The sequence below is a fragment of the Lontra canadensis genome, unplaced genomic scaffold (genome assembly GCF_010015895.1).
Source record: "Lontra canadensis isolate GAN:19392208 unplaced genomic scaffold, GSC_riverotter_1.0 scaffold93, whole genome shotgun sequence".
NCBI lineage: Eukaryota > Metazoa > Chordata > Mammalia > Carnivora > Mustelidae > Lontra > Lontra canadensis.
In genome coordinates this window covers 7825222-7851453 of record NW_022631087.1, presented here as the reverse complement: position 1 = coordinate 7851453, position 26232 = coordinate 7825222, and the positions used below count along the sequence as shown (strand labels likewise).

Below are 26232 nucleotides of genomic sequence, written 5' to 3'. Positions count from 1 at the left end.
TGATCCTAAGGCTCTACATACTAAAATTTCTTCTGGATTAAGTTACCATAATAATTATTATTAGAACACAAATAAAACAACATAAATACATTAAAACTCTAAATAACTATTAAACAGAAATTTTTTATTGGGGATGTATCTTTTATTTTTTAATATTTTTAAACGTTTTTAGTTAGTTAGTTAGTTAGTTTGTTTATTTAAGGAATCTCTACACCCAACATGCGGTTTGAACTCACAACACCGAGATCAAGAGTCACATGCTCTTCCTACTGGGCCAGCCAGGTGCCCTGGGAATAGTATCTCTTAATAAGATACAGGCAGATTAAGAAAAAAAGATCCTATATCCATGGAAGAATATTACTTTGGGCTATTTTTCCCCCTTCCCCTTTTATAGCTATAAGTGCTGATAAACTTTGATCCATATAATTCCATAGGTAGAAATCAAAAAGAGTTTTGTTCTGGTAATGTCACTCAATTTTTTAATCTCCTTCCAAGTTATATGCCCAAAATCTCATAATCTATCTTGTTACTTTAATGATCTGTCATTTTAATATGAAACTATCACCTCCACATCACTCTTCTGAATTTATCCCGATGGAATTTAAATACCATAGCAGTTTGATATCCAACATCATCCTTTAAAATCCTGAAAATTCCTAAAAATTCCACATAGCCCTCTTTTCATTTTGTTGAAAGCAAAAAACTATAATTTTCCTAATTTGCAACGGAATGTGTTACCAAGTCATTAGGATCATTTACTTTTCTCACTTTTATGTCATCATTTCTAATTGTCCCTATATTCAGAACCTCTGAGATGGTACATACATGGCAAAGTCCATGGTCAGATTTTGGGTAGAAAAGAAGTATTCTTTTTGTTTATAAAATAGGAGGATGACATTTTATTTATTTTTATTTTTTATTTTTAAAATATTTTATTTATTCATTTGAGAGAGAGAGAGAGAGAGAGACAGAGAAGGAACACAAGCAGGGGAAGCAGGAGAGGGAGAAGCAGGCTTCCTGGTGAGCAGGGAGCCTGATGTGGGGCTCGATCCTACGACCCTGGGATCGTGACTTGAGCTGACACTTAACCCACTGAGCCACCCAGGTGCACAGGAGGATGACATTTTAAACAAATTTCTCAGTTTTATCAACTTTAGAAAAGAGTGCATATAAAAGTTCATGTTTTAGAAATAGATTTCCTATGTGTCCCTCCTATACCATGCTTGGAAGGCAAATTCTTTAGGTTACCTTGTTGACTGAAGAATGTCAGGATTCTCATCCTCTTATATCCAAAGTACAATTAGTACAATTAGTTAGTTTTTTTCTCAAAAAACTAACCTCGGGGGGTGCCTGGGTGGCTCAGAGGGTTGGTCCTCTGCCTTTGGCTCCAGTCATGATCCCAGCGTCCTGGGATCAAGCCCTGCATCGGGCTCTCTGCTCAGCGGGGAGCCTGCTTCTTCCTCTCTCTCTGCCTGCCTCTCTGCCTACTCTCTCAAATAAATAAAACCCTAAAAAAAAAAAAAAAAAAAAAAAAAACTTACTAACCTTGGTCCTACCAAAGCAGAAGGCAGAGGCAACTGTATTTCACATTTGGGGAGTTTAATGACTATGAAATTGCAGAGTTGTAACACTGAGGGGAGAGAACGTAGGTACAGAACTTAGCATAGGTGGTAGACAGTCAAAGTAGCTTAAAAACCTATGGTTTTAAAATCTAAACAAAAGAAATAATTCTCTTAGTGGTTGGAAATTGAGTCTTGAATATAAATTTTACTGCTATAATAACAATAAAACAGATAAAATGAAAAATGGCATTGTATTGTTGGCAGGTGGAGTGCAGAAGACAAACCAAATTTGCAGAAAAAATTGACAGTTGAAAGAGAATAATCATCATCTTGTGATCCCATGGGGAGGTAGTACAGCATAGGGCTTCTTGAGCAGCTGTCAATTAGAGTCATTCTTAGCGTTCCCTAGGAGACATTTTCTGACATTTTGTTGTCACAGCTTGGAGGAGGGGGGAGATTCCATTGGCATGTAGTTGGTAGAGTCCAGAATGCTGCTAACATCTTATCGCACATGAGATAACTGGCACAACAAATTGACCCCAGATGTCAACCGTACCACGTGAAAGCTGTGCTAGAGCACCTAGGGTTTCGTCCCAGCTAGGCCAATTGCTGTGTGACCCTGGACGAGTGACTTAGGCTCCTAAGCCTCAGCTTTCTCATCCAGGAAAGTGGAGGGATGATAACAGGTAACATTCACGGAGTGTTAATGTGCCCAGGTACCGCTCTGACTGAGTGTGTATTTTCATTTGCTCCTTCTAAAATCCTTTTGGGGGCACCTGAGTGGCTCAGTGGGTTAGAGCCTCTGCCTTCGGCTTAGGTCATGATCCCAGGGTGCTGGGATCGAGCCCCGCATTGGGCTCTCTGCTTAGCAGGGAACCTGCTTCCTCCTCTCCCTCCTGCCTGCCTCTCTGACTACTTGTGATCTCTGTCTATCAAATTAAAAAAAAAAAAAAATTCTCTCTCCCTTTCTCTCTGCCCCCTGCCTGTTCTTTCTTTAGAAAAAAAAAATAAATAAAATAAAATAAAATCCTTTTGAGGCACTATTGTTTCATTTACAGATGACAACAAAATAAAGCACGTAGCACATGCCTAGGATACAGTAAGCATGAGTACACAATAGCTGTCAGTTCTTAGGGTTTGTTTCTTTTTTAAGGATTTATTATTTTTAGAGAAGTTTTAGGTTTACAACAAAATTGAGAGGAAGGTCCAGAGATTTCCTATATACCTCCGGCCCCACACATGCATGATAGAGGAAAGATTTGGGATTCGGAGCTAATGCCCAGGAAAGAATTCTTGAGATGTCTTTGGTGCAAAAAAGGTGGTTTTATTAAAGCATAGGGACAGGACCCATGGGCAGAAAGAGCTGCACTGGGGTTGTGAGGAGAGGCCAATTATACACTTTCAAGTGGGGAGGGGGTTAGGGATAGCGTAAGTCTCTAAGGAATTTTGGAAGCAAGGTTTCCAGGACCTTGAGGGGCTAGCCAGTGTTAGGAAAAGGTCATTTATTACTGTCTAATAAAACCTTAGTCACGAGGCCCTTCAGATGCGTATCAGTGGGTCAGGTGCTTGGGGGTTGATCACCAACATATATCTTGGGTAGTAGAGACAAAAGAAATTTCCAAAGGAATTTTTATATGTTAAAGTAGACTTACAGGATCCTGGGGATTGGGCTAAGATTGCCTTTTTCTCTTAGCAAAGTATCAACATTGAGAGTTCCTCAAGGAATGTCACTCTGCCTGTTTCATGGACTTGTCAGCGGGCTGTAGGTAGTCAGGAAATTTTTTTCTTTTGCTTTTGTTTCCCTATCAATGCAGAGCCATTATCAACACTTCCACATTCATTACAATTGACGAACCTACACGGGCATATCACCATCACCCAAAGTCCATAGTTTACGTTATGGTTCATTTTTAATGTTGTACATTCTCTGGGTTTAGATAAATGCATAATGATACGTATTCACCACCATGGCACCATACAGAATAGGTTCACTCTCCTAAAAATCCTCTGTACTCTGTCTGTTGTCAACACCCCATGTTGATCCCTCTCTCCCTGCTAATCCCTGGCTATCACTGATCTGTTTATTGTCTTCATAGTTCTACCTTTTCCAGAGCATTATGTAGTTAGAATCCTACGTTATAGGGCCTTTTTAGATTGGCTTCTTTCACTTAGCAATACACAGTTAAGATTTCTCAGTGTCTTTTTATGGCTCGATAGCTCATTTGTTTTTATTGCTGAATAACATTCCTCTGCCCTGATGTACCACAGTTTTTCTGAAGCATACACAGCTGAAGGACATCTTGGTTGTTTTCAAGTTTCCGCAATTATGAATAAAGCTGCTGGGAACATCCGTGTGCAGGTTTGTGTGTGGATGTAAGTTTCCACATCTTACAGGAAATATCAAGGAGCGTAACTGCTGGATCATAGGGTAAGTACTTAGTTTTCAAAAAAAGATGAAGTGAGCAAAGCATATTTCCTTTTTCCCAACAGTCTTGGTTATTCCTAATGAAATTCCTAGGTTTTCTGACCTCTCTACTTAAAGAAAATCCTTCTCTGTATTTAGAAAAAAATGTAATAACTTTTAACCATCTTGGGTAAGAAAACAGATATACCAAGAATGAGAAAGCATACTGTGGATTCACTTAATAATAAAAAAAAACTTGTCTGCCATAGGAAAACAAAGTTCATATTTTTTGGAGGTGGTATTGACCAATAATGACGTAAATATATAATTATGTACTGCGAAAAGCCTTATGAAGACAAAGGAGCCATGAGATTCTGTAAGATGGGGACCTAATCAAGTAGCAAAATATTATTTTACTTCAGCAAAACATAGGGAGGGTTTCAATGGACCTACCTTAGTTTATAAATTATTGTTATATAGAGAGCTTCAGATTTAATTACTTAGCAAATATGATAAATAGGCAAAACAGTCCAAACTATTCCTTCAGTGCCTATACAGTCTAAATCACAGGAGCTTAATTACTGTGTCACTCCTATAAGGTTATCCTTGAGTCTTTTCTTTCATATCCCACCCATTAGCAAATTATTGGTTAAATTTTCATTTAGACCATTTTTCCTTTACACATTGCCATTAATCTGTACCAAGTCCCATCATCTCTTGCCTAAACTACTACACTAGCCTCCTAATTAATTTCCTGCTTCTGCTCTTGCTCACTCTAAATTTATTCTCTATACGGTAGTCATAGGGGTCCTTTTATTGTGTCACTCTGAGAACACTCTAGAGATTTCCATTTTGTCTAAAGGAAAAGGCAAAATCCAATAGCAGCCTACAAATCCTTCAAATCTAGTCCTCTCCAGTCTTTCTTCCTTGCTATATAGCCGGCCACATTCTGCCTCAGGGCCTTTGCACTTGCTCTTTCCGCTGCCGGCAAGGCTAGCTCTCTCCCTTTAGGGCTCTGCTCAAGTGTCACTTGATCAGGGAAGCCTTCCCCCCGGGCACCCCATGTAACACCAGGACACCCATACACCCCCCTCCCCCACAGGCACAGAATCCCTATCCCCTTTCCGTGCTTTATTTTTCTATTTTAGTTAGCAATATTTAACTAACATAGAGATTCATTGTCCGAGCTCCCCCCACTAGGGCATACACACCACGAGGGCAGGAACCCATGTGTTGGCCCTAGCACAGCGCTCGGCCCATGTGGCGTTCGACACCCGTCCAGTGCTTCTTGCCCATCTGCATCTACAGCCCCAGAGACAATTGATCGGCTTGTCGCGAAGCTCCTTTCCTTATGCTCCTTTTGCAATAATTCACAACAGAGTAGGAGACAACACTCGGCCCCCACAGTGAGGGACCCCAAATCTCCCCCCGGCACCCTGTATCTCTGTAGAGATAAAGAAACGTCGGATGAACGGCTCTCCAAGGGCCTTAGCTCCTTGACCATTGTGGAGGTGATCTGGCCAGACTCGTGAGACGGTCGAGTTCAGCTTGAGGGAGGGAGAAGGAGGCACTTAGTTTGGAAACCAGGTTAGAAGGAATTGAGAAGAACGCGGTCGGGCCTGATTAAGAACACGTGCTTATGCCTTCACCTTTTCTGCGTCTTAAGGGCCACCGCTTTTAGCCCTTCTCGTCTGGGGAAAGCACTAAGGGTCAGCCAGGGCCTCCTGAGGCAGGGCCGAGGAATGGCCACCAAGGGTCCCAGGTGTCTACCTCAACAGCTCTACCCACGTTTTGGTTGTTAGCCAACTGTGCTCAGCCAGGGACAGTGTAAATATTCTGCTCAGAAAATGCACTTCAGTGATGGTAGGAAGTGCTTTAACCTAACTGGGACGTCCTCAACCGATCATCTCCCCAAGAACGGACAACGAGCATCCATCATGGCCGCCGGCAACAGCGCAGCAACAGGCAACCAAAGAAAATGGCGCCGGGGCGCGCGGCCAGTGACGGCAGGCCAGGCTGGCGCGGCCATCTACGAGCGCCAGCCGGGGCCCGTAAAGACCTGCCCGGGCTTAAGACACCTGAAGACCCTGACACTTTGCGACTGCAATATGGAGGACAGTTATTGTGTCTGCAAAGCAACTTGCACAAGGAGGGCCGGGTTCCGGCTCGCGTTCGGAACCCAGCAAAATCCTCTATTCTCCAAACAGAATGCGTTACGCACACTGCGCATCTTCGCAATAGTGGGCCGGGTAACGACGCAAAGAATGTTACGTCGCACCGGAGGCTCTTCCCCCTCACCCCACCCCACGTTCTAGTTCAGGAGGCGCGAGAGCTCTACGCCCGCTTCGTACTTTATTTTTCTTCTATTGACTGCAAAACGTGCCCGTCTGCGCAAGTGACGTAAAGTGCTTCCAAGAATAACCTTAGTACTCCGCTAAGCCCTCGGGCTATTCCAAGACGCTGTTTACGTATCGTCTCCGACGTACGTAGCGTTAAGCTGGAGCAGTCTCAGCGCCGGCCGCCATTTTGTGCAGTAGCTGGGAAGGAAGGAGACGCCTAAACCGCGGCACTGCCGGGTTTGAGCGTAGCCAAACCTACCCACTGTTTTTATAACCCCGATTCTCTGTGTTTTGCTCCCGTCTCCGACGAGAGAGGCGGCGACGGTGGCGTCTGCGACGGGAGACAGCGCGTCGGAGCGAGAGAGCGCCGCGCCTGCCGCCGCCCCAACAGCGGAGGCGCCGCCGCCATCGGTCGTCACCAGACCGGAGCCGCAGGCCCTCCCGAGCCCGGCCATCCGTGCCCCGCTCCCAGATCTTTATCCGTTTGGGACCATGCGCGGAGGCGGCTTTGGGGACCGGGACCGGGATCGTGACCGTGGAGGGTAAGGGGGGAGGGGGAGAGGGAAGGCCTCGAGTGTGCGTGGGCCGGGGGGAGGGGGAAGGTTGTTTGCTGAGGGAACCGCAGCTTGCGGCCGAGAGGGGGACCTGGAGCGAACTGCGGGTCTGGGACCGACGCCTCCGACAAGGGGAGGCGAGGCGTTCCTGGGACATAAGAGCGGTTTGGTGGGTGGGCCTGCGCCCCGGGATCACGGGTGACCCGGCGAGGGGGGGCGGCCTGGCGACGCCCCAGCCCCTCTTTGCGGACCGCCGTCGTGGCGGGGAGCGGGAGCGGCCCCCGAGCGCCGCGGACCTGGCCGGGCCTCGCCTCGCTGCCCGGCTTTCGAGGCCCGCCGATTTGGCAAGTCATTTGATCTCCAGGCCTCCGCGTTCCTCTGTAAAACACGGATGTTCTTGCTGAGAAGAGGAGGAGGTCTCCGAGTGCGGCCTGGGAAAAGCTTGATGCCAAATGGCTTCCCTTACGTTATCTGTCGCCAGAGAGGACTGTGAATGGCACTGCAAAGTAGCGACCAAGAGCCTGATTCCTAGTTTAAATACATCTTTAAATCCCCTTTAGTCGTATTTCAGATAATTCGAAGGGAGCACATTGGACAGTGTAGCAGGGGAATTGTTCACCATCTAAATGATCATATTTGAGGAGGGAGGGGTTTTTTTTTTGTTTAATTGTTACTGCAGGGTTCTTCCCCATAGTGCGTTCTTTTTTCTTCCAGTTGGCCTGGGGTATTTTCCCAGCGTGGTTAGAAAGTTTTCGATGGGATAATGCCACAGTTGAAAGTTAACAAGATTAAACCTGAAGTCTTCCCAGATAGTAGATTGAGATCTTAACGTCAGTTAAAGGAAAAAGTTGATTAAGAGATTGATGTTCCTCTGTGCTGTTACTTTTTTGTAATAAACCTCTTTTCTCTGGATAAAAAGTAATGGAAAGCCAGTTATTGATACATACATGACCTTGTGCAATCCTGGACCTTTCTGTGAGCCTAGTGGGCATCGTCATTGCCTTTACTTTGCATTGTTCTTGGGAATTGAGGTGCTACGCGGAATTGTCTCTTAGTAGTAGGTGTTCTGTTAATGATACTTTCTCCAAACATTGTCTTTTGCGGTTCAAACACAGGACTCCCATTCTAGTCACAAGCACTTCAATTACCACCCGAATTACAAAATAAAAAATGTATACCTGGTTAGAAAGGAAAATACATAATGTTAAATTTGGAGGGCTAAAAGTGGAATATTTGCTTAGTGTTTCACAGTATAGCTATATTTAGAAGTGAATTTCAGTGCAACCACTTAAGACAAAGAATTTGACATTACCCAGCAGAAAATGACCCAGTAATCCCTCTCTTAAGCTTTATACCCCAGACGGTAAAGCCCAGAGAAATCCTTGTGTATGTTCCCCGGGATTCATGGACAAAAATGTTTTTACCAGCACTGTTTGTGAGAGTATTGGAAACCATTCTTACGTCTGGATAAAGTGGGGGTGTCCGTACAGTAGAATACAATACAGCAGTGAAAAGAGAAAACGTACATCAACACGGATGACTCACAAACAAGTGAAAACGCAAGTTGTGGTAAAAAAGGATGATACCTATAAGGATACATACGACAAGACTCAAAAAGCAAAATTAGAGGTGGTAGGTACAGGGTTTGTAAACTTGAAATAGGTACAGGGAGCTACCAAGGTACTGATAATGTTCTGTTCTCTTGGATGTGGGTGTTTGGTTTAGAAGTTTAACCATATATGTTTTAACAAAAATTGATTTGAAAAAGTGAATTACTGATCCATACTTAACCCCATATTGACTATCAGATGACATTTTTTTTAAAGCTTTAAAACCTTGAAACAAAATGGCAGTTTTTTGTAAGGTCTGTGTCCTAATTCTCCATTCACCATGAAGTTTCATTTATGATTTGAATAGCTATATTCCTTTTCTTTTAATTACTATTTCTTTAAAAATTTTTCTATTTTTTATTAACATATAATGTATTATTAGCCCCAGGGGTACAGGTCTGTGAATTGCCCGGTTGAATATCTGTATTCCTAACTGAATGTTGACGAAGCTGAAATGGATTATTATTTGGAAAAGGGAATGGAAGTGTGATCAGTGTACATGTAAAATCCAAGTTGTGTGCCTTGTACGTTTAAACTAGCATGATAATTGCATGTAAATACATAAATCTTCAGACCTGCATTTATTGCAAAGCAATCAAAATATTTAATGAACAGTATAGTATGCCAGGGATTAGGATGTGTGCATCTTTGAAGGATGGCAAGAATTCTGTAAGAGTAAGAGGCCATCTTGAATATTGAGGGAAGCTTTAATTAGAAAGGTGGAAGACAGCATATTTTTAAAGAACCGTGTTTCAAATTACATCTGTGGTGTAGAATGATGGATCTTGGTTAAATGGTCAGGGCAATAGAGAGATGGGAGAAACCTCCTTTCTTCCTTTGAATAAGCCTTAAAAGGAATGTCACTTTCCAAGAGTTGTGTGTTCTTGTGGATCATTAGTTTAAGGTCCGGGTAGCACTGGAATGCAGGAGAAGCATTGAAACAGCACCTTCTAGGAGCCACGTAAATTATTATAAACTAGGGTGACAGTCTCTAAAAATTGGTATTACAATTCTTTGTAAGCCTAACAATCTAAAAACTTGTCTTAACTATTACAGATCTGCATTGCTTCATTTGTTAAAAAAAGCGGGGGGCGGGGGGAGTTGATCCAAGTGGTCTTTAAAGATGATTGTTCAGTATTAAGCTTTGGGCCTGAGGGCAAGGTGAAGATGTAATCGATACTGTTTCTTCAGTATATGGATATGTCTTAGCTTCTGTTTTGATTCCTGATCTCTCTTACCAGTTCAGTAGTGTAAATGGAATCCATCAAGTTCTACCTATTCAGTGAAGACACTTAGTGGTCCCAAGAAAATTTTCCCGCCATCAGTCATTGTATGTTTGTATTTAGAGAAGTGTCTAGCTGAGTAAGTTTTAGGAACACTTCGAATTCCAGGAAATTGAGACCCTTTAAAATAATGCAGCTACTGCCTGTCAGTTACAAAGTGGAACCATCAGCAAGATGATGTTATGAGTGGCTTAGAGTGAAAAAGGGAAGTTAAATTCAAATTCAGGAGTAAGGAAACTGGATGAAAACACCGTGTAAGTGTATACTACTTGTGTAAGAAGCAATGCCCCACACTTTAATAGGTTGAAGTATGGAAATGAAGACCCATTTTCACGTTCTAGGAAAAGTTGGAACATTGTGAGTTTACCCCGTGGTCGTTTGTATTCCAGTTGAACTTGTCTGTTAGGAATGTTAGATAAAACAAAGATTGGCTTTAAACGTTAGTTTTTTAAACCTTAAATAAGGGGTGCCTGGCAGGTTCAGTAGAGCATGTGACTCTTGATCTTGGGGTCGTGAGTTTGAACCCCGTGTTGGGTGTAGAGATTACTGAAAAGAATGGACTTAAGTAAAACCTTAAGACTTACTTTTTATGGTCGGTTTATAGTTAATAATACTATTTCCCTGGGAACAAAAAGGTGGGGATGAAGAGGAAAAAGAGGTCAAAACAGTTCTGGCTGGTCATTAGCATACTAAACGGAAGAGTAGCCTACTAGTCTTGGGGGGGGGGGGGAGTAGTTTTCTTTAGATTAGCAGGCAGTAGGAGTGCTTATCACAGTTCTAGATAAAAGGTTCAAGATACTGTTCCAAGTGTGGGGCAACTGGGCTTGAAATACATTTTTTTTTAACCTGTCCACAGTATTGCCTTTAATTTTGAACATAAGCTAATGTCTTCCCTTGCATATATGTCTGAATATTACACAGGAATAGAGACTTCTGTTATACTCAATTTAGTATCTCCAGCACCACTTAAAACACTACTTGGTACAGTGACTATTTGCTCAGTGAATACAGTTAAGCCAACATGTACGGAGTGATTACTATGCCAGATACTTTCTTAAGCACTTTATCTTCATCTCAGTCTCCGAAGTCATAGTATTATGTCTACATAAGAAACGAGTACGGAGAAGTTAAATTGTTAAAAATCATACCATAAAAGGCAGAATAAAATTTCAAACCTTTACAGTGATTCTAGAATCTGGTTGTAACCCCTATTAGTTTTCTAAACATAGGAGTTTGATTTTTTTCAGCAATTGTAATCATATAATTGTAATCATACCTGTAACAATATTATTGGATTGTAAAGGAAGTTACAAACTTTTTCTCCATTCCTTTGAATAAGAATTAAAAAAAATACTTGTTGGAGGGGGCTGGTAGTATCCTAAGAGAAAATCTTTTGCTTGTTTTATGCCACCTAAGGTATATTGCTTTTAAAATACTAAAAAACTAAAAATTTTGATGTTTCTAGATTCGGTGCAAGAGGTGGTGGTGGCCTTCCCCCGAAGAAATTTGGTAATCCTGGGGAGCGTTTACGTAAAAAGAAGTGGGATTTGAGTGAGCTCCCCAAGTTTGAGAAGAATTTTTATGTAGAACACCCAGAAGTGGCAAGGCTGACTCCGGTAAGTTTTGGGGATTGATTTATTTACCTTTTCTATACACAATAATGACCAAGTTGACATATTAGGCCTATGATGGAAAGAGCACTTGGTCCCGAGTTCCACTATTTCTCCCTCTTCCTAGTTCTTACTGTAGGCAGATTACTTTCAGTATTTCTGAGTATCTGTATTTCTCATGGGGAAAATGGAACTCTTACCACTTGCTACATTGACTCACAAAGTTGTGGGGGGGGGATCCTTACAAATTGGTTGAAGGTTAAATATGTATGAAAGTGCTGTTACAGCTGTTAGAGGTGTATTTTCCAGTATAATCCTGGATTAGATCATTGTTCAGCTTTACTGGAACATAAAGTTTTGCATGTTTGGAATAACTTACTCTTTTTTTTTTTTTTTTTTAAACTGTGTTTTCTTCCATAGTATGAGGTTGATGAACTACGCCGAAAGAAGGAAATAACAGTGAGAGGGGGAGATGTTTGTCCTAAACCTGTATTTGCCTTCCATCATGCTAACTTCCCACGTAAGTGTTCTTCAAACCAGGATTGTAATTGTTAATTTTTATTGAACAGTACATATGGGTAATGGATTATTTAAAGGTTTTGATTCAGGTTCAGTATTTTGTTGAAGAGGCAAGTAGAAACCTTTCACAAAGATGGTAATATATGTTTTGTTTTGTTTTTAACTTCAAGGCTGGAAGTAAATACTGTATTGTTGCATAAGAGTTTTTTATGCTTATCTGTAAGTTCTTTAAAACTTCGAGTTTTTCATCTTTCTCTAGAAGTTTTGCCTCTGCCTTTTAGAAAACAAAGAATTGGCTTTCTAGCTGGGTATAACTTGGCAAATAATATGTGACCAACAACCATGTGCCCATGCTCTGTTGGAGATGCTAGGTCGATGGTTTTAAAGTATTGAAGGGAAGGGGGATAGATAGCTCAGGCAACAGTCCTCTGAGGTAGTAGTCAGCAGGTCAGAGATTAAGTAACTAAAGAAAGAAATGGCACTTTTCTTGGAGAGATACAAAGCTGGGTAAATCTTTCCTTTGATCAGTTGAACAGTTTTTTAGAATTCTGGCTGTGTCCTTAGTTGTACCTAAAAGTGCTGACATCTGTTCCCTTAACAGAATATGTGATGGACGTGTTGATGGATCAGCACTTTACAGAACCAACTCCAATTCAGTGCCAGGGATTTCCTTTGGCTCTCAGTGGCCGAGACATGGTGGGCATCGCTCAGACTGGCTCTGGGAAGACTCTGGCGGTAGGTACCACCAACGAGGGAATGTTAACATGATGGTAACTTATTTTGCTATTCTGATTATCCTGTTAATTCTTAATTCTTAAAAAATTCTAATTCAGATAGTATAGGTAATATTTCAGGTTTCTTAGCGATGGGAAATATGTGCAAGTATTTTGTGTTCAAATTTACCTTGCACATAATGTGTAACAGCTGTGAGTTCTGATTTCACTTTTGTGGTTAGGCGTTATCAGTTAACTGTGATAATTTAGGATAATGGCTTAGTTTTGGAATAAAGACTATTGTTCTTTCTCCCCTTCTCCCCTAGTATTTGCTGCCGGCGATTGTCCATATTAACCACCAGCCGTACTTGGAAAGGGGAGATGGCCCAATTGTAAGTGTGTTCATAATTCTAAAAATAAGCACAATTTAATGATAACTGTGTTTCAGGCACTGTGCTTGGCCTGTGTTTTCGGATTTCATTCTCCAACCCACCCTCCATACCTGGAAATGAAGTTACCTCTGCCTTACTGATAAAATTTTGATACAGCGCTATTAAGTGCTCAGTCTGAAGTCCTACAGCTGTTAGTGGCTGAGTTTGAATTTGAACCAGTCTTACTCTTAACCTCCATGCGCACTGCCTTCATACTGCTTCATAATACTGCATTTATTCTGCAGTAAATTCTAATACAGTTTTGAATTGCTTGTTGATTCTGTGAGGAATAAGGAAGTATCAAATGATGTCCCTGCCATGTACATGTAAATCAGATTTAGGCTGTGTATTATTTGGGGTTAAGTAATATTGTTTTGTAAAGATTTTATTTATTTATTTGACAGAGGGCGAGAGATCACAAGTAGGCAGAGAGGTAGACAGTGGGGTGGGGGGAGCAGTCTCCCCGCTGAGCAGAGAGCCCGATGTGGGGCTCGATCCCAGGACCCTGGGATCATGACCTGAGTCGAAGGCAGAGACTTAACCCACTGAGCCACCCAGGTGCCCGGGTTAAGTAATATTTTTGTAAATGTTTATAGGGAAGTATGGTTTTCTGGCTTGATTATTTTCACTTAAGCTACTTTGTGTAAAATGTGTGTAGTGGTTATGGAACGTTTTTTAATACCTTCTTAACCTGTTTTTTAAGAATTGAGGGATGCCTGACTGGCTCTTGAGCTCAGGGTTGCAAGTTGGAGCCCCATGATGGTGTAGAGATAACTTAAAAATAATATCTTTTTTTTTTTTTTTTAAGATTTTATTTATTTGACAGGGAATGCAAGCAGAGGGAGTGGGAGAGGGAGACGCAGGCTCCCCACTGAGCAGGGAGCCCAGTGCGGGGATCAATCCCAGAACCCTGGGTTCATGACCTGAGCTGAAGGCAGATGCCTAACTACTGAGCCACTGAGGTGCCCCTTAAAAATAAAATCTTTAAAAAAAAAAAAAAAAAAAAAAGGAGCTTGCATTTGGTATGTTTTTATAAACAAGTACATTGTTACAGTGTGGTTCACAGAAAGGATAATATGTTACTTTGTGATATGAAATATATTCCCTATGGCTAGTAGAATTAGCTTCATTATTGTTAGCTGATATCTCCTGTAATTGTACACAAAACAGGGTGTGTTGTTAACACGCATATGATAACCTATTTCAAAGAGTTCTAATTTAGTGGTGTTTGTGTATAAGTCATTGTTTTTGCCTACACAAATCTAAGAGCTTAAGCTAGAGGTCAGAGAAGTATCTGCTTCACTATTTCCTTATTCATTTGGTTTTTTCCTAATAGTTAATCCATAGTTAAAGCCACTTGTTCATCTTGTAAGAGTTGTTTAGTTAAAAGTAGGTAACAATCTGTAAATTCACTCAAATAGCATACAGACTATAATGCATCCTGTATCAAAAGTAAATTCCGTATCATAAGCATGTGTCATTTCATAAGCTAAATACTGTTTTTTTTTTCACATTCCAGTGTACTTGTCTTAACCTGTACCTTTCCCATCTCCTCACATAATTTTAAAGTACCAGATTAGACAATACAGAAAGAACTTAGATGACCTTTTTGGGTTTTTTTCTTTTTTAACTTGGGGTAGGTGTCTTAAATGTGTGTTTGTTTTAGTGTCTAGTTCTGGCTCCTACCAGAGAGCTTGCCCAGCAAGTGCAGCAGGTGGCTGATGACTACGGCAAATGTTCTAGATTGAAGAGTACTTGCATTTATGGAGGTGCTCCTAAAGGTCCTCAGATTCGAGACTTGGAGAGAGGTAATTTTTTAAAAAATTAATGATTTTTCTCATTTTTACCAGTTTTTATGAGTGAAGTTGGAGAGGAAAATAAAATAGTGGGTTCTTGTTGGGAATAGAAAGTGTTTCAGCAGCTTAGAAATTCTCAGGTGTGGTTAAATTGCTATTAAAGGAATGTTTAATGTAGTTAGAGACTGAAACTTTGTGGCGATTTGATGATTATACATAAATCCTGTTAACGTCATGCTTTCCAAGTATTGTGTCAAAATTCAGCTAGTGCTCTGTAGCATCGAATGCAGCCAACAGAGCTGGCACTTCTTAGCTGAGACTGGTACTATGTTCACAAAGAATTCTTAATTGGCCACATCTTTGGTGGTGTGTTACAGGTGTTGAGATCTGTATAGCTACTCCTGGACGCCTGATAGATTTCCTGGAGTCAGGAAAGACAAATCTTCGCCGATGTACTTACCTTGTTTTGGATGAGGCTGACAGGATGCTTGATATGGGCTTTGAACCGCAGATACGTAAGATTGTGGACCAAATCAGGGTGTGTAAAACTGATGATACCCTGTCTTTATGCTCGTTGGCTGTCACAGTTCCTTAGCCTAAAAGAAAGCTTTTCTTTTCCTGCTAGCCTGACAGGCAGACATTGATGTGGAGTGCAACCTGGCCGAAAGAAGTGAGACAGCTTGCAGAGGATTTCCTTCGGGATTACACCCAGATCAATGTGGGCAATCTGGAGTTGAGTGCCAACCACAACATCCTCCAGATTGTGGATGTCTGCATGGAAAGTGAAAAAGACCACAAGTAAGATTTTACTCTTTCGATGATGCTGTTAAAGCTTTCCTAATAATCCTCCCAAGAGTAAAGCACTGAAGAAGTGTGAAATTTTTTGAGGCCCCAAAACAGTAAAAGCAGCACTAGCTTTCCAACTATCCATTCTTTATCTCATTCTCCAGAGCATTGTGGTTACAAGCAAGGATTCTGCACCCTTAAAATTAAGTCCCAGTTCACATAGTTACCAGCTGTATAAAAAACGTGAAAAGAAAGTACTGTAGCTTTGGGGAGTTGATATTGTAGACGTAGCCTTTACATTATGTATGGGGAGGTCAGCTCTGAATGTGTGCATTTTTATTCGTCTTGTCTTCAGGTTGATCCAGCTCATGGAGGAAATAATGGCTGAGAAAGAAAATAAGACAATAATATTTGTAGAAACAAAGAGACGCTGTGATGACCTCACTCGAAGGATGCGCAGAGATGGGTGAGTCCTGCGCGGAAGTAATTAGCCGCAGGTTTTATATATACAGTTCAGTAGGTCTTTGTAAGTTGGTGTGATGGATGTTCTGTGCTATTTCAGTAATATCTGACATGCACTTAGCTCTTCAGATGGACAGGGTAATCTATTCATGTAGCCTAATAAACCTTGAGAATTTCGTGTGGTAGTGCTTTTTAAAGTTTAGTTCACCTGTCTTTAAAGTATTTCTGCAATATTGGTCACTTTTCTTCTGACAGTTGGCCAGCTATGTGTATCCATGGAGACAAGAGTCAACCAGAAAGAGATTGGGTACTTAATGGTGAGTTCAGAACTGAACATTGTCCATATTCTGTTTTAGGGATGGGCAGACTTTCTGTAAAGGGTCAAGAAGTAAATATTTCTGCTTTGCAAACTGTACAGTGGCTTGTGTCACAGTCATTGGCTCTGATGTAATAGCAAAAAGATGGTCATAGGCAGTATGTAAAGAAACAGTCTTGCTTTGTTGTGGTAAAATAGTTAAGACAGATATTGCCAGATTGAATCTGTAGGCCAGAGTTGGCCCAGCTTTGCTCTTGTTAAATGAGTATTAGGGACGTTTTGTAACATATCTCTACTGTCCTTGAAGGTCAGTAATACTAGCTGTTCATACTTTCTCATAACTTAGACCACCCTTTATTTAATAAGATCTTGTCCTTGTTGATGTTCTGATGTTTATCAGCCTGGAGAATTACCCAAAACCCTATGCTTTTGGGGTTTGGGGAGGGGGGTTGTTGTTACTGTTGTTGTTTTTAAGAGAGAGCTGTTGAGCAGGGGGAGGGGCAGAGGGAGAAGGAGAGAGACTCTCAAGCTGACTCTGCGCTGAGCTCAGAGTCTATGTGGGTGTCAATCTCACGACGACCCTGAGATCATGACCCAAGCCGAAACCAAGAGTTGGACACCCAGTGGATGACGCCACCCAGATGTTCCTACTTTGGGGATTTTTATGGAGGCTTCATAGCATAGGCCTGATTGATAATATTAATTCAATCTCTAGTCTCTCTTCCCTTCCCCAGGGATGAGGGGTGAGGCTGAAAGTTCCAAGCTCCCTTATAAGCATGGCTTGGTTTTTCTAGTGACCAGCCCCATCCCGAAGCTCTCCGGGATTCCACAAAGTAGTGTCTCAGCACAAGACAACTCTCATCACTCAGGAAATTCTGAGGGACTTGGGGTCTCTGTGTCAGGAACCAGGAATAAAAGATTCCCCTAACCATCTCTGTATAAGGGTTTTAGGAGCTCAGGGGCAGAGACTAATACACATACTTTGTTATTTCAAAGGAAAGTAGTGTTTCTCCTTTGATACCACATCTTAAAATTGCTTTCTCCCCACCCCCGACTTTTGGCTTTATTTCATTTGGAAGGTAACCTCAGTGTCGTAATTCCTGGGAGAAAAATTCTAGCTCATGTTAATTTTGTTACAAATTGCTACACAGTTAGTAGTACTTCATTATTAGAGGTGGTTTTTTGTCCGTTGTTTCTCTGTTACGAGTGAGTATAATAAAGATATTCAAAGAAGTACGGTTTCCCTTGAATTTAAAAGAGTTTGGCATGTTCTGACACCATTATTTGAAGTTTAACCTGGTAAAATAAAAAGGCCAGATGGTTAGGAATGTTTGTATGGTCATTTTATAAAGGTAACCACTTAGCCTTGGTTGTATAACTTGGCTTTTTTGGCACTCTGCTTGTTTTACAGAGTTCCGTTCAGGAAAGGCGCCCATCCTCATTGCCACAGATGTAGCCTCCCGTGGGCTAGGTTTGTATAGATACGGGTCTCTGTCAATGGTATATGTATCTTTCGGTTTAAAGATTTGTTTGTCATTTCAAACTAGAGTTTGTATATACGTGTGTTGAGATAATTGTTTACAAGAGAAGAATACAAAGTGTGACCCCCCCCCAACTTCTTTTAACCTTGGTTTTTGTTTTTTTGTTCTTTTGTTTTTCCTTTTATTTTCAAAGTCTCTTCCTGCTCCTGACAAATAGGCTTTGGTCTGCAGCAGGGCCTAGGCATGACTATGGAAACAGTTAGAGGGGCCGGAGACGTTCAGTTGAACAGCTCAGCTTCTTCCTGGTCTTATTCTCTTTCCTGGCTGGGTAGAAGGAGCCTGATTGAACCTGGCTGATAGAAGCTGTGTCCACAGTTGTCCTCCCAATACCAGTCTATCTGTACCAGACGTGTATGTGGAAGCCCAATTCCATGAATGCTAACATAATATATTCTTGGGATTTAATAAGTCTATAAATACGTTATCATTCAGCAGTTAAGTCTACATTGCCCAATTTTATTTACTGGTGTAAAATTATCATGGACACTCAGTTATCCCCTCTTCCCACCCATGTTCTATATCGTCAGTGTGCTGTTTCCCAATTTAAGAACTTCATTTGAAGCTCGTGTTCTTCTGGAGTTTTCCACCCATTATGATTTAAGATTTAAAGAACAATTTCGTGGTACTTTATCCCGTTATTCTGAGGTAAACAGGTAGAACTCAAAACTTTCGTATTAGAAAAAGATGACATTATCTCTATCACAAAGATATTTTTAAATTATTGGCAGGTGTTTAATTTCTTGCCTAGTAAGGTGAGAAGTACCGTATTCCCTTACAGTACTTAACATAAAGGGGATAAGTGTTCAGCCGGAGTACAAAAGAATGAAGGCTTTCTATACATAGCACTCCTCATTCCCTCCTTCAGAGGTGGTGACCTGCAGCCATGACTGAAACTTGTCTCTGCCCTCTGAGGTCATGTCTGGATCTGTGCGGTTAGAACTCGGGCCTGTTGGGAGAAGAGGCTGAGGCCTGAAAGCAGTTTACACAAAAGCTTTCAGTGATGGTGGTTTTTAAACAGGCTTGCTATGTGCTGGTAGCTTCTTTGTGCATCTTGCCTAGACAATTAAAAATATTTGTTCCTTTTCCCCCTGCATTTCTAAACCAAATCAATTGGCTGCCATTAGAATAATTTAGACTCTTACCCCGCCCCCACTCATCCACGTGAGGGGAGAGGGAAGGTACCTGAGTCTGTTTCTTGTTACTCAGCATCAGTGCTTGTTTCGGGCCCCTTGTTTGCTGCCTTGTAAAAATCAAAAGGAGGGGGAAAACCCACCAAAATGGCAGAATGCTGACCAAGGTCCTACAAGATCCTGGAAAGTGAAGGCTTCTACCTCACAGACAGGGGTGCAATTTTCAGCTGAGTCACCAGGCCTTTTTTCACTTCCTGTCGAGCGATGGCCTCTTAAATGTTCCCTTCAGGTAAGTTCTTCACTTCCCGTAGTTTTACAATAGTCCTCCTCAGGAAGCCACTAGTCCCTTTCCACTGGGATAGTTTTAATTTTTTCCTTTTTTTTTTTTTTTTTTTTGTTTAAACTACACACTGTGAAACTAAAAGTATTGAATTTATTTTGTTTTGTTTTTTAACAGAAGCTTTGCTAGCAGCTGCAGATCACTCAGTACATGGCCGAGGCAAATCTGCATTGGCCCGAAGCCGCTCTAGATGAGCCTGTTGGTTCCTTTCAGTCCCGCCCACTTAGCGATCGGATGCTCAGGCCATGTCCTAGGGCTTGTCAGACAGAAAGTTGTTCTCCTAGGCAGCTGGCCAAAACATTAACTTCTCAATTTCTTATCCTGCTACAGCATCTTCTCTAAAGGCAGCAAGATTATATTGTGGCAGCGCACAAGTAACATCAGGGCAGGCTTGACTGGAGAAAACCAGATTCTGCGCTTGCTCCTATGTGCCCTGAGCCAGCCCTGTGTGTACACACAGGACACCTTTCTAGTGTGAAGACCTGGCACCATGTCTGTCCCCTGTTGAAGGCCTCCAGAAATACCCCCAGGTCTTAGTTTCTGAACTGTTGACTCCACAGTCCCCAGTGCTTTCTGCTAGGAAAGCACACATCTGCGCGTTCAGTGCAGCCCCTCAGCTTGCTCTGCTGCCCATGGTCAGACACCGTGGGACTGACTAAGGAGCGTTATCCCAGCTCCGAAGACCTGGCCATGGAGCCTGATTCCCATCCCCCACCTCCCGTCCATCCTGGCCGCGTCCATTTTTGTTTTTCCTTCGTTGCATCAACGAGCCTAGCCGGAGACTCACGCTGCCCCCTGTGATAACTGCCTTCTCGCCTTTCTGGTGTGATTTCAGGACTTTAGGGGTCAGTAAAGACTGAGGAGCCTTTATTGTAATAAGAAACAGACATTCATGCCCCTTTCTTCACAGGCCCTTTAACAACAGCTGAATTTTTTTTTTTTTTTTTTTTTTAATCATCTCCCCTTTCCCCTGAAATTAATCCAGTCTGGGCAATAGATGCAGTCTGACCCTTTGGATGTAACTTACATTTTTTTATTAATTATTTTTTTCTACAATCACCCCAATTATCCTTGGGGGAGGCGTTGGAGGACCTGAAATTTTTACCCGAACCCAGGTTCTCCGGCGCTTGGCAACCAAATGGGGCTACAGAGAAGCATCTAAGCCAGTTCACAGAGCGAGCGTGTGTGGGGACTTCTCACTGCCACGGACCCTTGATGCATGCTCCCCGCGCTCCAGTGGTCCCGTGTCAGAAGGCGGAGTTTTCGAAAGGAGGCCGCCAAAAATAAAAGGCAAAGAGACGGGATCGGCTGCAGCGGTTTCCCAAAGGAGGAGGGAGTGTGCATCGGTCTGGTAACAAACAGAGAATGTTTTTTAATTATTTATATCACAAAAATCTGTGTTTTATCTAGGATATTTTCTGAATATTCTTTGTAAAATGCAGATTTTTTTTCCACAAAACATTAGGATTCTTTGTTATATTAGATTTGTTTGTTTAAGTAGGTAAAAATAATACATTTAGCTGAAAGCATTACACTAACATTTACATACTTTAAGCATTAGTAGGAGGTTATTGAACTCAATTCCCAGCAGTGGATAGAACATTAAACTGTATCTCAAGGTTTCATGGTTTTTCCCACCCTCTTTGGCTATTTAATTTCCCAGGTTATGTAGACAATCTTCGATAATTGAAGCAAGTACTGAGTTGAAATAACCTTGAGTTGAGCAAAAAAAAACAAAAACAAAAACAAAACACCTCATTTGGCAGAGCTGGGCTTGGTTTGGTAGTACAGTGAAATTTTAGTGTAATGTGCTCTTGTAATTGAAAGGGGAAAGCTAATTCAGATAATTCTGCAAAGGAAAATAGGTGTGTACTTAACTTTGGCTTTGATGAGTTTTTTAAAATTTGAGAGCAAACATTTTTTAATCTAAATATTTCAGTTAAGACTCCTTGAAAATGTAGTAATAAAGTATATGAAGTTTCTTTTTTCATTTTGCTCTGTGACTGGTTTAAAGGTAAGTTTGTTATACTACTGGTAGATTTTGCCAGGCTTCTCCCAACAGAGTAGAAGTAATTTGACCTTGTACCTTATCGGTAGTACCACTTACCTTCTGCATTTCCAGTGTTGAAAAGGAACCGGAATTTGGTGACAATTCCTGCCGGTATATTGATTAAATTACAGAGGCAGGAGTTTGGATGGTTGGATGGGATTCCCTTGGGGTTTTACAGCTTGATAAAGATGCCACTTCCTGTGCATGTCCCGAGAATCATTAATCCTCTTTTACTCTGTTGGGATGAGTCTTTTTTTGTTCCTGTTCAGAGTGGTTACTAACTTAATCTTCTTTCCTCTTGCTGTCATCTGCATTCGTGCTTCCCACCTGTTGTTGGCATGTCCTTTACCTTCTCTTTCCCTGCCGCACCAACCCTCCGCTCTGACTCGTCCTTGGCTTGGAAGATGTGGAAGATGTCAAGTTTGTGATCAACTATGACTATCCAAACAGCTCAGAGGATTATGTGCACCGTATTGGCCGAACAGCCCGTAGCACCAACAAGGGCACCGCGTACACCTTCTTCACGCCAGGGAACCTAAAGCAGGCCAGAGAGCTGATCAAAGTGCTGGAAGAGGCTAATCAGGCGATCAATCCCAAACTGATGCAGTTGGTGGACCACAGAGGAGGCGGCGGAGGAGGGGGTAAGGGTAAGTCCTGGAGTTTTCCAGGTACTGCCAAGGTATCTTTCTGTGCTTATTGTGCCGTTTTGGGGTTTTGGGGTTTTTGGGTTTTTTTGAGTATGTTGCTTAATAACAGGGGACAGTGATTAGTAGTTTTTCATAATCTCTCTTAAGTGAGACCACGTGAAGGGTAGGGGTGCTGTCAGGATTGTCCTTTTGCAGCCCAGTATTTCTGTAGACGGTGCTGTAAAACTGACCTTTGTGTTTGGAAGTACACGGTGCATGTTCAGAATTAAGCTGAGTTCTGATTGCTTTTAATACCTTCAAAAGCCTCAGTGTATATTAGGTTTTTGGCTTTCCAGGGGAAGAGATGAGTGAGTTCACACTATTCTGTGGTCTTAGAAACAGGTGTAGTTCATGACTCTGAAAACTGGGTAGTTGCAAAATACACTAGGATCAGAGCTTCTTGACTACCAGTTTGGTTATCATTTTGTCCCAAACTGAATTGCATGCTGAAGCTGTTAAAATTACCCAAGACGTTTCTTAAATAACAAGGTTTTTGTTTTTTAAGTGGGTTTGGAATTGTGCCTAGGATCCCAAAGCTTGTGAGGTAATTGCAATGCCATCAGGTCCACAAAGGAACGTTTGAGAACCACTGCGTACTAGTAGAGGGTCTGGGGAGGGTGGTCTGAACTTAGCCGCTTGTCTTTTGTTTTTTAACCTGTGGTAAGTCACCTAAACTTTCTTTCCCATTGTTCCTGCATTTTGAAGATTGTGTTTCTTGGTAAATCCTCAAAGGGGAAAGGGACCTAAAATGGTGAGGAGTGGAATGTTCATTCTTTTGAGTATGTCCTATTAAAGAACCAAATTATTGGTATAGTTTCAAAGTAACTGATGTGGAGGCTGGCCTAGCTAAAGATCGAGAAAGGGTGTTGAATACTTTGGTACCTCATAGAGTTTTTGCATCTGGTTGTGTTGGGTTGTATATTTGGCATTACTGGCATTAAAAATACCTCGTGTCCTCCCCTCAGGAGGTCGTTCTCGATACCGGACCACGTCTTCAGCCAACAATCCCAATCTGATGTATCAGGATGAGTGTGACCGGAGGCTTCGAGGAGTCAAAGATGGTGGCCGGAGAGACTCTGCCAGCTATCGGGATCGTAGTGAAACCGATAGAGCCGGTTATGCTAACGGCAGTGGCTACGGAAGTCCAAATTCTGCCTTTGGAGCACAAGCAGGCCAATACACCTATGGTCAAGGCACCTATGGGGCAGCTGCTTATGGCACCAGTGGCTATACAGCCCAAGAGTATGGCGCTGGCACTTACGGGGCTAGTAGCACCACCTCAACTGGGAGAAGTTCACAGAGCTCTAGCCAGCAGTTCAGTGGGATAGGCCGGTCTGGGCAGCAGCCACAGCCACTGATGTCACAACAGTTTGCACAGCCTCCGGGAGCTACCAGTATGATAGGTTACATGGGGCAGACTGCCTACCAGTACCCCCCTCCTCCTCCTCCCCCTCCTCCTTCACGTAAATGAAGCCACTCAAGTGGTAGTGACTTGTGCAGACTTACTACATTTAAAGGAACGCTGTCTTTCCTTTTTTTTTTTTCTCTTCCCCTTTTTTCTTTCTTTTCCTTTTTTTATTTTTTCCCCAACCATTGTGATTTGTCTTTCATGCAGATTAGTTAGAATTCACTGCCAGGTTTCTTCTGTCCGCCAAAATGATCCAGTCTGCAATAACAGATTTTGTAAAAACATATATAGAGAGAGCTGACTGGAAGAGATTTTTTTTTTTTCCCCAACTTCTTGCATGTTGAGGATACTTGAGCTATTTTTCATCTTAAAAGAAAAAGTAAGGTATTAGGCCCTTTTGTGGGAGCCCATTTTCTTGTCCTGAGTTGGGGGGGTAGGGGGGAGGGTAAAGGGTTGAATTTTGCAGAAGATGGCATCTGTGCTTTAGGTTGCTTTCCTTACTGGGTTAGAAAACCAAGAGGGAATTCCCCGCACATTTTCTGTAATGTTTTTTAATGTTCCTCAGGCCTGATGAGTTAAGACAGTGCTTTCTTCGCCATTGTCATTTCGGCTGATTGCTTGTTAAGCGCATTTGACAGTTTAAAAAAAATTCCTGATTGGTTTTGTCTCCCTCCTATTCTGCCTTGCCCCTTCCCAATTACTGAAAAATAACCATTTTAGTCCAGATAGACATTGAATTTTTGAGTTGAGTGTATCTTTTAAATTTAAAAACCCCAAGTGTTTATTGCAATGGTTAAATGTAGCATCTCAGCATCTGGTGGGAACTGCCTGTCTCTCTTCCCCACATAACCAGGGACCATCTGTGAAATTCATTTTCCGACTAGATAGCCGCTCGGAGCAGAATGAACATAAATGCTCACTGGAAATTCACTAACCAGTTAAATAACTTAACCAGTTAAGTATGCATTCACCCCGCAGTGTAAAAACCACCTTTGATTATAAACAGAATATACTCTGGCAAATTTTCTTTCTAAACTCACCTGTAGAGCTAGAATGAAAGCACCTGTTTGCTAGCTGCTCCGCCCTTTTGGCCAAATTATCTTGAATAAAGAACCTTGGGGGTCTGTTAAGAAAGCTCTTAATTCTCTTCATACTCTTCTCTGCAGTGCTTTGTAACAGCTTTTGGATGCACATTTTCTTCAGCATCCTTTTGCACTCAGCTTTTTACAGGTAGGTAGTGCTTAAGGAAAGTTACAGAGGACTAAAGCCTAAATCCTCACTTTTCTTCCTGAAGGTAGGTGAGTTTGTCCCCTTCATAGTGATACTGTTTTACTGAGACCTCTGTAGCACATGGGCCTAGGAGGAGTTTTCCGCTCTCGTGTTCACTGTAACAGGACAGGGAGATCAGACAGCCCCAGACTCTCTTCCATATCCAGTGTTAGAGTATTAATTCGTTGTGCTCTTACTGGGTGTTCGTGAATAATGTAGTTAAAGGGGGAGCGCTCCACTGCATCCTTCGGCTAAGGCCTGAGGGTGCCTGCTGGTTTATAATATCTAAATACTTGGGTTTTTTTTCTTTGTTTTTCTTTTTAAAATTCTTCAGGGAGAGAGAAGGGATGGTTTCTGAGGGGTTCTGAAAAGTGTGGTTGAATGTGCAACATACAGGTAGGTTGTCCAGCATAAGCTGAAACGTACGCATGTAAGAACTCCAACGTGTTGTCTCTCCCTCCCCCCCCATTTTCTTCTTAACTTTACTTCCTTTTCCCCCTTCTTCAATTTGAGGCTGAGGGAGGATGGTAGGCACAGGAAAACTTGACAAAACTGCTCTGTGCTTGTAAAACCAAAGTGCCCCCTCTCTCCCTGCCAAAAAGAAAAAAAATCACTGTTTTTTGGTCTAAGCCCTGACCAGTCCGTTATAGATACTACTTTCTGCACCAAAACTGTTTTTAAACAGGTGCCACCACAAGGGGTGTTGTCCTTATCTCTGCAGGTCTTCAAGCATCCCTTTGTGGGAAAGGTCTCTGGGCAAGCACGTGGTACTTGGTCTGCTGCTTGCTTCCCTTTTTCCGCCAGGGATGTTGTGGTCATAAGTCAAAACAACAGCATATTCCAAATCTCAAAAGCTCTTGTGGCCTGAGCACAATTGAAATCTAGCAGAGTTTTTCCTATGTAGCTTTAGAGTAACTCTTCTGCTTTTTTGTCACTTATAATTCAGGTTCTGCCTTTGCCTCAGAGCATGAGCAGAAGAGTCCTCATGTGACGCTAGTTCTATTGCAGTCCTGGGTGAAACTATTTAAGCTATGGGGCTGCTGCTCCCCAGTTCCTCCCTAACAATTCATTGTGTGGACTTCTCTCATCTGAAAGGTTGGTGGCTTTTGCTCAGGATCAGTGCTCTGTTCACGTTCTTGCTGGTCTCTGAACACATTCCTGTTGCGTTAAGACTTGAACGATGTGTAGATGCGTGATGTTCAGGCACAGGATGCTAAGAGCTGTGTTACTCTTCTTAGTTTGTAAATTGTCCTTTTGATACCATCTTGTTTTCTTTTGTAGGTATAAATAAAACACTGTTGACAATAAGGTGTGAACTTTTTTATTGCTTGAAAATTCCAACTAGAGTCCAGTGGTAGTTTTCTTAAACAGTTTTTATTTGCTTCAAGACCAAGTTTGGGGGTGTTGAACTGAGTAACCACCT

General features: G+C 42.0%; 1 protein-coding gene across 2 annotated transcripts; it reads left to right on the top strand.

Moving 5' to 3' along the window:
- Positions 1-6555: 6555 nt before the first annotated feature.
- On the top strand, positions 6556-26117 carry DDX17 (DEAD-box helicase 17). 2 transcript variants are annotated; one of them, XM_032836676.1, is made up of 13 exons: positions 6556-6847; positions 11218-11368; positions 11783-11882; positions 12483-12616; positions 12921-12986; positions 14692-14833; positions 15199-15359; positions 15447-15619; positions 15963-16073; positions 16325-16386; positions 17797-17856; positions 21851-22087; positions 23098-26117. In XM_032836676.1, exons 1-13 carry the CDS (start codon positions 6798-6800, stop codon positions 23601-23603), a joined length of 1953 nt encoding a protein of 650 aa, XP_032692567.1. In that variant the 5' UTR covers positions 6556-6797; the 3' UTR covers positions 23604-26117. The 2 variants fall into 2 exon arrangements, with proteins under 2 accessions (XP_032692567.1, XP_032692566.1); XM_032836675.1 differs by having other exon boundaries at positions 21851-22093.
- Positions 26118-26232: the final 115 nt, after the last annotated feature.

Excerpts from the sequence above, each read along its gene's own strand:
- DDX17 (XM_032836675.1), top strand. The coding sequence starts at position 6,798 with ATGCGCGGAGGCGGCTTTGGGGACCGGGACCGGGATCGTGACCGTGGA. Across the intron at positions 14,834-15,198 it reads GATTCGAGACTTGGAGAGAG|GTGTTGAGATCTGTATAGCT; the intron begins GTAATTTTTTAA and ends GGTGTGTTACAG. Across the intron at positions 17,857-21,850 it reads TGTAGCCTCCCGTGGGCTAG|ATGTGGAAGATGTCAAGTTT; the intron begins GTTTGTATAGAT and ends TTGGCTTGGAAG.